Here is an 11,757-nt window from a genome sequence, read left to right as displayed (position 1 = left end):
AGAGAATTTGAAGAGGGATTTGAAAGAGTTGAGACTGTTCAAGAATCAGACCAAAATGAGAGATAGAAAGAAGTTTCTTTTAGCTGATAGCACCCATGACATTTGAAGAAAAAAGAAATCAATGTTAGGTGTCTAAGGAAAGTACACAGAGGAGCTAGAGAGATGCACTAATATTTGAGATGCTGCATAAGAGATGGTAGAACTTGTACAATAATTCTGACCTGAAAGGAAATGGTTAAGATTGGTTATTTAGCTGGACTGTAATAAGTACAGCGGAGTCTATTGTTGTCCAGATGTGTGTGTCCTGCAAATCCCAACTGGATGTGTTGATACATTTTTGAATTCTCAATGAATAAAGTTGTGTGTGTTTAAGTGTTCCAAAGATATCTGTACATCCTGCTTAGTGCCTTCTCTGCAGAGATCTAGCTTAAAGGTGGTCTTCGACTGTGGGTAACTGTTGCAAAGTTTAAGACAGTCATTCAACTTTCTTCAGTGCCATGTTGAAAAACTTCCTCTTAAAAACAGACTGGTCAATAAAAGCAAGACAACTATTTATTATATTGTAATGGAACAAAATGTGAAATCAAATAAAACCAGCAAAATGAACGTTGATGAATAGTTTGGCCCACCAACTTCAAAATCTGCCATTCTTCCAAAATTGATGTTTTAATAGATAAGATGGTGTTTACAGTGATAAAAACTGCAATCCCAAGCTATTATATAATGGAGAAGTCTAATTTCCAACATTTTCTGATCGATTCATTTGATCAGGTATCATTTACAGATGAAATTGCACCAACAGCATCATTCTGAGAGCTACAATGAAGTAGAGGAGTAGTTGAATTTGAGACTGCAATATCAGTGTATAAATTTTTCAAAGCCAAGGGCACATGAAGATCCAAGGGCAAAGCAGCCTCACCACAGAGTATTTGCAGAATTTGTCTCATACTAGGCCTCTCCTGTGGATTAGGGTTTGTACAAACAAGCCCCGATAATAGCACCATCTCAGCCTCCCTCTTATCATAATCATCTCCAAGCCTCTCATCAACAGCATCTAGTAATCTATTATTTGCATACAAATCCCAAACCCATTGGACCAAAATAACACCTTGCATAGCACAAGGATCTACAGGCTTCATTCCACATGCAACCTCCAGCATAAGAGCCCCAAAGCTAAAGACATCTGTGTAAGAAGAGGCCTTACCAGAATGTATAAGCTCAGGTGCAATGTAGCCCAGTGTGCCCACAACACGAGTAGTTTGGGAGTTTTCACTGTGGTCATATAACCTTGCCAGCCCAAAGTCCCCCACTCGACCATTCAGATCATGGTCCAGTAATATATTGCTGGACTTAATGTCCCTATGCACCACTCTTTTTTCCCACTGCTCATGTAAGTATAACAGCCCTGCAGCCACTCCTGTGAGAATCTTGTATCTCTGAGCCCATCTAAGATTCAATTCTAGAGAGAACAATTTTTTGTCAAGACTTCCATTGGACATGTATTTATAGACAATGAAGAGGCGTTTCTTCTTCCTGCACCAGCCCTTGAGAGGGACCAGGTTTCGGTGCTGCAGACGCCCAAGGCTGGAGATTTCTGCGATGAATTCCTTCATTCCTTCTGAGCAGTCTTTAGTGATGCTTTTGACAGCAACTTCTTCACCAGAGGCCAGAGTGCCCCTATATACTCGTCCAAAACCCCCAGTACCCAGAAGATTGTCATCCCTAAAACCCTGCAATAAACACAGTGGTAAATCCGCTGTTCAGTAATTTATTTCACATCTAAGAAAATAGATGCACAAGAAAGAAAATTTTACTTCTGACCACAATGATGAGATATGTCAGGCCTATTAATAAAAGATTTTCTAACTTGACCATTGCTTCAACAATTAGATTAGAACTTGAAATAAATAATAAAGTCACAAAATGGCGAGCTCTCATTATCTTGAAAGTTTAAATAGCTCACATAGCTTGTTGAGTTTGCCCACAGAACATGTGAGTAGATGTAAAAGTACATTTATAACATCAAAAAATATGATTGGATTATCTGCGAGCGAATGGAAGCCAAATTGCTGAAACTTGTGGATGTCATAGTATAGTCCATCTTTCATATCTACCTTTGTGGCGAGCTTGAGTTCTCGATAACTAAATCTGTGTGGCCAATACTGCAGTTCCCATTCCTCGTAGAATTCTATGTAGTCAATCCTTCTAAGCCAGTAAAATGAGCCAAGAACAAGTCCCAGGATAAAAGCTACAGAGCATATTGTAGTGGTAGCTATGAACTTAGCAGAATCACAGAACTTGGGGATTTTGATGTAAAATGAAGGGAGATGTGAGGTATCTAGGTCCAGAGCCTTGCTGCTGCCGGTGGTGAAGCTCCATGCTAGAATATAATGATCCTCAACTAGCGGAGAACTACCTGATGATTCAATATAAATCAGTATCCTCCCAAATTACAAGAAAACTGAGAAAGGTTTGTAAAGTCGAATTGCACAAATGTTTTTCAAGATATAGCTTCACATTCTTTTCTCAATTGATATTGAAAAGGTAATACATGGATCTGGAAACAATTGCATGAGAAACCTTTTCAACATAATAGAGTTTTTGTCTTCTAAGATGTATGCTCTAACATTGCGTTTTCTTTTCTTTCTAACTAATATCTGCTTCTTCTAACAAATAGGCCCGCCAATATAACCTGAGAGACTTTTAACACACCGAATTAGCAAAGTTCAATGTAAAAGCTTTAAGCATCCTTTTAAAGTTTGGAAAACAGGACGCCTTGGAGAAGGCATAGAATATGGAAACCAACCAAATAAATAATAGATAGCCAATCTCTAAAGGAAGTTGTAGTTTCAAAAGCCTTGAATGCAGTTGGATACTAGATATGGCAACACACACAAGGCATACCAAATTTTTAAACAAAATGATTCAATAGGAAAGCCTCAGAATTCTATTGCTGTTGGATTTACGTAGGCCTTAGATGATTTTTTTGTCAGAACTCTGTAGACCTAAGAAAAATGAGCGCTCACAGATGCACAGTTAGACTCACTCACCTTTTGCTAGAGAGAAAAATAAAAATACAACAGAATGAGAGGGTGGAGAATTTTCAAATTTTGGGTCCCATACCACTTGATGGATCCTCCTTTGAGTTTGAAGGCCACCCTAAAGTAAAAGCTGACCTGGGTCCAACAGTGAGATTGATTTCATTCCAGGAGGCTCCCTTCTAGATACATACCTGGTTGTCAAATTATCCATGGTAGTTTTCTGTGCATGTGATCCAAGTAGACAAGTTAACTGAGACAGACTAGATACATGTAAGGCAAGTAATAGATGGTTGGTGCTTTTGCTTAACAAAGAAACTTAAAACTTTCAAATTTATGTATCTCACTACAGTAGTGATGCAGTCACCACTATAGTTGCAAATTGTTCTCTACTAGTAGATATAAAAAATGCAACATCTGACTGATAGCAAATTAAACTAGAAAATAAAATAACAAGGAATCATAACAGCAGCCACATTAACTTCTTATTCTCAACTTGAAAAAGTTTAAAGCAGAAAATTCCAAAATTAAGAAATTTATTCCAGCACTTGAAGACCATGAAAAGAATGCTCTTCTTTTCCTCCACCCCCCAAAGACACACACTATGCTTGGAAAAAAAAAACACTTATAAAAAGGAACCCACTACCCAACAGTAAGCACTCAACCTCTAAACCAGTATTACCAGCCTCGGACTCGACAAGCCCAAATCGGGCTCAGGCTCGGACTCAGTGGCCAGACTTGGACTCGGCAAGGACTCAACATGGAACTGGAAATTAAAAACCCTTGAAATTCAAAGATTTTTAAGGAGTTTTCGTTTTCTTCATGCATCATTTAGCCAATTAACATCAAATACACAACAATTGAGATAAATAGAAGCTAATTTGCACACAACCACAACTTTTCATAGATTACATAAGTATAAATGCGAATTTTTGAAAGAAATTACTTAAACTAAATAACATAATCTAAATATAGTGTCACTGTCAAATGTCTATAATATCATGAAATATGCAAGCCATTGAACCAAAAGTTCAAAACATATATCAAAATAAAAGCTCATAGTAGCTTATGTCCTCCTACGACTACGTCTAAGCTAGGTCATGGAAGACTCTAGAGCCTAGAGTCATCATCTCTCCCATGTGTGAAGTTGAACCTCAGCAACATGCTCATCATGATCACCCTCCACATCCTCATACTCGTCCTCATAATCCTCATCATCAAAGTCGGATCGATCACTCTCGACCTTGGGGTCCTGCACTAGGTCTCCTTGTGTTGTAGCCTCCTCCACTGCCATTGCCATCACCATCGTCACTGCCTCTACCTCTCAATCCACCTGATCTACCCACTCCAAGCCTTCATCACTAAAGACATTATCATCAACTTCCAACTTCAATTTAACCTCAAATAGCCAAGACAAGTTGTGTGCGATAACACTATTGAAGGCATATTGAATCCTAAAATTCAGCTAAGCCTGGAATTTTTTGAAAACACCCAAAATCTAGAATCTACATTTTAACTCCTATGAAGCTGAAACCTATCTCAGACATCCTGACAGTATTTAATATTTATACAAATATAACTTACAACTTATACTTAAAAAGCTAAGTTGCACGGGTACCTCCCCCCCCCTCCGGACCACGTACCGGTTCGAACCGGTTCGTGGTTTTGGTCCGATTCGACCTGGGTTCGTTTTTGGAGGCTTGGTTCGATCTAGTTCGAACCAGGGTTAGAACCCAAGAGAACCACATATAAAATTTCGGACCAGAGTTCGAACCCAGGAGAACCACATATAAATTTTCCACATTACAGCATGTTTTAATTTAATTTATGTTGATACATCTTGGGTCTGGATTGGTAGGCATTACAATGCCACAGTTTTTTAGTGTTGAGTAATCCCTAGCTGTAAAACACTTTCTATTTGAATCAAAATGCTACTAAATTTGAGACACCCACAAGAGAAGATGCTCAACATGTGGCGACCACCATGACCAATTTCGAGGAATTTCAGGGCCTATTTGAGTAGCAATATGAATTTTTCAAACACTAAACAATAAACAACGTTTTATTGGGAAATGTTGCCTTGCAAAAGAAAGTTACGGTCACATGAATATGGTCAAGTGGGGCAGCTACTTACCACATTGTCTATCACTGTTTGGCTGATTATTTCTCCTCTAGGTATATTAAAAATTGTATTAAAGAATATTGAATCTAGGACGTTAGATTGTGTTATCCAAAGGCCCCCATGAATGGTCTTTTTCCAGTTTACTGTTGTTGATCAGTGCTTGGGAGATTGTGCCCAAAGAGATTGAAGAATATTCAGCTGGTCAAAGGGATTTACCTTCTGCAAGCTAGATCTAATTAGTTTTTAACCACGTTCAATCGATTATGTTAATCATAATAAGAGTTTGGTAAATAAATTTATGAAAAGAAGAAATTTTTATTAAAACTTACTGTTGATCTGCATAAACTAATTAGATATAGTTATGAATTTTTTAAATGAAAGGGAAGAGATCTAGTGGCTAGGGGTTCCAATGATCGCTGTGGTTTGCTACTATATTGTTTATGCTGTTTTAAAGTTTTTTGTTGTTCAAATGTGTTTATGCTACTATGCTACATTCTAATTCTAACTCATGCTTCGTAAAGATGTATATATATATATATTTTAAAAAAATAAATTTTTTTTACATGTTTTTGTACTAACGAACCCAAACGAACCCAAACCCCTTTTCAAAATTTTGTTGAACCAGCGAACCAGTTCTCGAACCCGAACCCGGAACCGAACCGCGAACCGGCAACTTAGTTAAAAAGTTAAATGTTATATTTGTATGAATCCTCTTGCCCCTGAGCTGAAAAACTTGTTATTTTTTGTTGGCTGATAGCAAAGTCTGATCAGCAGGACTGTGCGAGTCAGCTGAGGCAGCTGCCTCGACGAGTTAGCCGAGGCAGCTGCTGCGGCTGACTCGCTGAGGCAGCCAAGACTCATTCAGGACATGGCCAAGCCTGAGTCGAGAGGCAATTTGCCTCGTTTTTTGTACCTTGCCTTGAGACTCACCGAGTCCTTTCCAGACTCGTGGGGTTCTATAACACTGCTCTAAACATTGCAAGGCCCCAAAAAGAGATAGATGGCTAGCGAGGATAGGCTGCTATAAATGGTCAATTGCATCATCCTCCCCATTATTTAAAATCTCTGAACCTCAGGGTTCAGAGCAACTAGATTTTTTAAGCCTCATCTTGAAATTTGTCAATACGAACACCTTCCAATTTTATATTCGAAGTATTCTCTTGTGATTACCTGGCTTGATACAAAACAAGTATTGTCCTTCCAACCCTTGCATTATGAAGGTCAAAAGCAAGCCGGTGCTGGTACTACCATCAGTTTGGCCAGTCAAACTCAAAATCATGTGCAGTCAATATGCACCAATAGAAATCCCTTACCTTTGCCCCAATCAGGGTTCAGATCACTGCTCTCAGACTGATAAGGCTATGATGTTTGACCAGATTGTTGATAACATTTTTGAAGAATTTAAAAGATCTTGCTCATACTCCTACAGCTTGCTATTCCTTTTGATTCCATGAGACATACTTGTAGGTTCTTCCAATGTTTTCTTCAAATGAAACACACAGTCAACTGAAACCTCGTCTATCTCTTGAAAGTTTGAAACACACTTTTAACCTTGATAGTGGCGTATCAATGCAGATCCACTTCTTTTTCATCATTTTTTTGTTTGTGCTGTACCACATTTGGCTCCTAAGCATGTCTCTAGCTCAATTCTTGGCTTATATTGAATTATGCTTTTCTCTACAAGCTCAAATATGGCTTCGAATGGAAGAGACAAAGTTGTCATTTCAAATGCTCCTTCCTCTTTCCATAGTGTTAGGAGATGTTTCCTTCCTTTATGTTGTGCATCATAAAAATTCTCCAAACCAAAATGGATTGCTTTCTAATCAGATTGCGAGGATCTTACCAATAGCAAACAACACACATCCATTGGCATCACATCACATAACACTTCATCCACACAAGGACCAATTTTGAAAGTAAAAGGACAAGGTTTATCCACAAGTACACTATGATCCTTCTTCAACCAAGAAATCTTGTAATGTTACCTTTTGGACTACAAACAAGCTGCAATATGTTAATTGTTTTTGTACTTGCCAGATTGACCATTTACAATCACCTTGCAAGCTTTTTTCTTGCATATGCATTTTGTTCAAAAGACGCTCTTTCTCCTCCAATCAACTTCTGAGGCCTCTTTGCTCCTATATATCAAGGCTCTTAATAGGATCAAGCTTTGTATCATCTCTACTTCAACTTCCTTCTTTTTCTTCCTAGGTTACTATTGCCCTTTTGGGCTCTTGTGGGCAGTCTATGGCTGTATAGGTTTGTATCAAATGAAACATCTCAAGGGCTTCCAATCTCCCAAACATTGTTATCCTTGTTACCTCCAATGCCTTCCCATCCTTGGAAGTCAGCTTTTACATTCTTGCTTGCTCCTAGCTCTTCACTCTTGGCAGATCCTAAGGAATCATCTTTTCAGCTATTCTAGTTGCTATAGCCTCTTTGACTCATTGTTTTGCTTTTCCGGTTTAATTTCTCCTCTGCTTTTAAGGCAGATTCACATGCCTTGTCCACAGAAGGTACTTTCAAAAAAATCAAGCTCATCCTGAATTTGAAACTTAAGGCCATTGACATATTGCATGGCAGCTTGCCCTTCGCTCTCCTATATATCTGTCCAAATTTGTAGCCTCATATATTGGTCATAGAAGCTTGCACTGACTGATTTCTTTGTTTTAAGAACTGAATATTCTTTAAATGTTTTTTGTTAGTACTCAGAAGGCAAGAATTAAACTCTCAGATGTTACAACGTCTTGGGCCATAGTCTGCTTTTCTCTTTCCTTATCTTCTTCTTGAACTCTACACATTCTCTCACCATAGAATTGCATGCGACTTCAATTTGGATGCTGCAATCCCACTCTTTTAATATCGTCCTCATCAATGTCTTCCATTTTAAATACTTTTCCATCTTTCTGGCTCAGTCCAGTAACAACTCTAAGTTGAGTTCACTTTTGAAGTCAGATATATCAACTTTGACCTTGTACATTTCTCTGGTCATGACTTCAATGAAACTCTCCATAGGTCTGCCCTAGCATTTACCAGGTTCTCCTTTCCCTCCTTGGACACATCTTTTCCATCTTTCTGGCTCAGTCCAGTAACAACTCTAAGTTGAGTTCACTTTTAAAGTCAGATATATCAACTTTGACCTTGTACATTTCTCTGGTCATGACTTCAATGAGCCTCTCCATAGGTCTGCCCTAGCATTTACCAGGTTCTCCTTTCCCTCCTTGGACACATCTAGCAGTAATCTAGCCTCGATGAATTCTAATCTCCTAGGCCGTTCATCAACACTTCTTCAAGGGTCTACATTCCTTCTACCCCTTCTTCCCCAGTTCATGTGGACTCCCCTCTAGGCCATCACAGACTGGATTGATGCAAACAACCTCTCACTACAGGTTAAAAAAGCTTAGTTCAAATAGAAATCAACAAGTAACATGACTCTATTTATCTCTATTTTCTGCATGCCTGACCACAACCACAACTCTCATCTGAGTCATCTGCAACTATTGTATTAATAACAGCAAAAACTCTCTACTCCTAGCATCTTTAGATACCTCTGTGGCTGCAAGAAAGACTGCTCTGTTACTGCATATAAAGAATGAAAATGTGAAAACTAACAGATAATGAATTAAATTTGACCATAAAACAACAGAGAATCAGAACAGTAACTACATTAACTTATTTTTCTTGTCAATTTGAAAAGGATTAGAGTGCGAATTTCAGAACCCAAAAAACCTTAATCAGGTCCTTGAAGACCATACAAAGAATGTTTTACTTTACTCTGCACCCCACAACAGCCCAAATTCACTCGGCTAAAAGAAAAAGAAACTATAAAAAAGGATTCTACTACCTGAAAGTTAACAATCAACTTCTAAAGACAGCTAATTCAAAAAAAGACGCAGACAGCTCATGGGGAGAGACAACCATAAATAGACGGTTCAATTCCTTTGTTCCAACATTTTGACTTATAATCCATTTTTTATGGGTATGTCTATCAACAAAACGGTGCCATTTTGACACAGTTATTACATGGAAGAATGTCTTAGACCTTGTCTGTCGTTTGCATGTCAATTTTAAAACTGTAAAGAAGATTTATAGAAATTTGACCTGAGGTCTGGTCGATTCAAAATTCCTTTTAAATTTTGGTTGTATTTAATAGTGAATTCCTCAAATGATTTTCTGTATGCTTGACAATTTTGAAACATAAAATCCCAATTCTTGTCATAGCATTTCAGTTGACATGACGGACTTAATTAGGATTTTAAGGCAAGGGACGCATCTTGCATAAAATTTCTTTTTTTGAATGCTTTATACAACAAATAGCACCTGGTTTTTAGGGGTTTGAATAGAAAGATCACCATGTGGTCTACCTGTAGTTTGTAGAACAGAGATGATCTCGCCATTAAAACTCAACCTCCTTGGCCTGTATTGGTGAAGGACCTAAAATAAAACAATGTGCTCGCCGGGGTCCATACTCCTAATCATATCTTTTGTACATAAAGTGCTTGCTAGATATCTGCTAATCTGTAACGATATATAATAAAACATAACCCTGTAATAATAGCTTGCAGAGGTCATTTCAGATAAAACACACGGGTGAATTCCAACAGAAATGACAGTGTTTAGAAAACGGAGAAAGCAGGCATGCAGACAAGGTTATCTCTAAGCCAGTGCTGTGGAGGAAAATTAATAGCTGAAATAGTTAAGTCGTCCCTTAGATTTCATAACTAAGGAGTTGTAAAGTAATAGTAGAACAACATACAAAAGTCACATAAACATAATTTTCCCTCCAAAATATATCAAAATTTAGACGCTGAAATTGATGGGATATAATTGCTGAGTAAAAATAAAATTCTTAGCAATTAAGGCAACGTTTAAGCGGCTTCCAAACAGACTAAAAAATTCAGCATACCAAAAAACGAAGTTTCAATTGTACAACAAATTTTTTAAAATTTTTTTTCCAGGAGATCAGTCCTCCAGTGAAAACAGGAGTTGACTCAAGCCGCTAAACAAAAATGTGAAAACATCACCTGTAGACGCAGAAAAACCAACGTACATGTGGTCTTCTAAGATATCATCCAGATTCAAATTTTTCCGAGACAGTAGGGCATTCTGGGGCTTCGCCTGTCCAATTGCTGCGATGCTTATGTCGAGCTGTTTAGAAGCACTGTCATAATCGATCCAAGCCCTTATATTATGCCCACTCTTGAGATTAATGGGCATCAATGTGTTCCCTTTCCTGTAACCAGCAAATTGAGCCACCACCGATTTGACGCTGTTAAGATTGATTCCAACATGATTACTGTCCTTGTCCTCCATGCCTGCGCTCGGACTCGTGTCAAACTCCACAGCAAAAAGATGGTTGTAATCCTTGCCGTCACTGGAGGTATTGACGAGGCCAAAGTACTGTGTGGCAATGGCGCCATTGAGAGCTGTAGTGGGTGTCATGACGAAGCAGAGCCCGTCGCCCCCGCCCGAGCGAGGGTGCGGAACAATGGCGAATACAAAGCTTGTGCTGAATGAGATTACAGAGCCGTTTCTTTTCATGGGGACGAGCTTCTCATAATAAGCGCGGCCAATGGCGCGCTCAGAGTGATTTGTGAGGTGAATCACCTCTGATTGCATTGAGGCATCTTCAATGTATTGTATTGGGTTTGCGGAATTGAACTGGTTGAAGATGAAACTGGTCTGCTGCTCAACACTGCTGAAAGAAGACGCGGCGGCTGTTACCAGTAGAAGCAGTATTAGGCGACTAGCCATTAGTGTATCTTTGCTATGCTGTGAAGAGAATCACCTATAAACAGTTTTTCCTTCTTCCCATGTAAACTTCCAACAAACGAGAGATTTTCTCGAGTTGAATCAGTCCGGGGTCTGAATCGCGCACGGCATTCTTGGCCCGCTTGTGCAAAAAGAGAAAGGCCCGCTGGCAATCCTCGTCTAGATTGGTACGTTTCACTCGCAATTTAGGTGACTTCCCAGAAAATACAGGTAAAAGATTCGCCCACGCCTGGTCTTGTCAATGACGGCTTGTTTCGGCCAACAAATTCAAGATATTTTTTCAATTCAAAGGTAAGAACGGATAATTTTATGTTTTCAGATGAAATTATCTTAAGATTGGTTCTGTTCTATTCCATCTTGAATCATCTAAGATTGGTTCTGTTCTATCCCATCTTTAATCTCGAGGTTGGTGAAATTTGACTGATGTATTCATATGTGGTTCATTCTTATCATTTTGGTCTTAGCCTGTGCAGATTGTTCATCGGATAAGCTGACTTGTGGCGGGCGATCATGTATATAATCAGAGTAGGGGTTTAAGTAAATATTTGAATAGATTATAACAACGAAATTGTCTTAAATTCAAATATAGTTCACAAGTTCAGTTCTTTAATGACAGTCTCTTGAACATATAAATATTAACCTCTATCTTATAAATTTTATTTTTTTAGACATTTCCAGAATAGTTGCAAAGGTGTCCTTCCTTGTAGTTATAGAATGTCAATCATGATTTCTAAGTCAAAAGATTCAAAATATAATTTATTTAGTATGGAATAAATCTCATTGAAATATATATATATAAGGGATTATTATTAACAATTATGTATT

The 11,757-nt window shown here is 38.3% G+C and overlaps 1 protein-coding gene across 1 annotated transcript; it reads right to left on the bottom strand.

Moving 5' to 3' along the window:
* Positions 1–534: 534 nt before the first annotated feature.
* Positions 535–11,419, bottom strand: LOC149538130 (L-type lectin-domain containing receptor kinase S.4-like). The gene is made up of 3 exons (XM_089799507.1): positions 10,185–11,419; positions 2,115–2,416; positions 535–1,730 (listed from the first exon to the last, which is right to left on the bottom strand). The coding sequence occupies exons 1-3, from the start codon at positions 10,912–10,914 to the stop codon at positions 768–770; spliced, it is 1,995 nt and encodes a 664-aa protein (XP_089655633.1). The 5' UTR covers positions 10,915–11,419; the 3' UTR covers positions 535–767.
* Between the last annotated feature and the right edge of the window lie 338 nt (positions 11,420–11,757).

Source organism: Cupressus sempervirens, chromosome 9 (assembly GCF_028749045.1).
Source record: "Cupressus sempervirens isolate cs-2001-9-10 chromosome 9, ASM2874904v1, whole genome shotgun sequence".
Lineage (NCBI taxonomy): Eukaryota > Viridiplantae > Streptophyta > Pinopsida > Cupressales > Cupressaceae > Cupressus > Cupressus sempervirens.
This window is presented reverse-complemented; position numbering and strand designations above follow the sequence as displayed.

Excerpts from the sequence above, each read along its gene's own strand:
- LOC149538130 (XM_089799507.1), bottom strand. The coding sequence starts at position 10,914 with ATGGCTAGTCGCCTAATACTGCTTCTACTGGTAACAGCCGCCGCGTCT. Across the intron at positions 2,417-10,184 it reads TGGTTTTTCTGCGTCTACAG|GTAGTTCTCCGCTAGTTGAG; the intron begins GTGATGTTTTCA and ends TTGAATCATCAG. Across the intron at positions 1,731-2,114 it reads AACTCAAGCTCGCCACAAAG|GGTTTTAGGGATGACAATCT; the intron begins GTAGATATGAAA and ends TGTTTATTGCAG.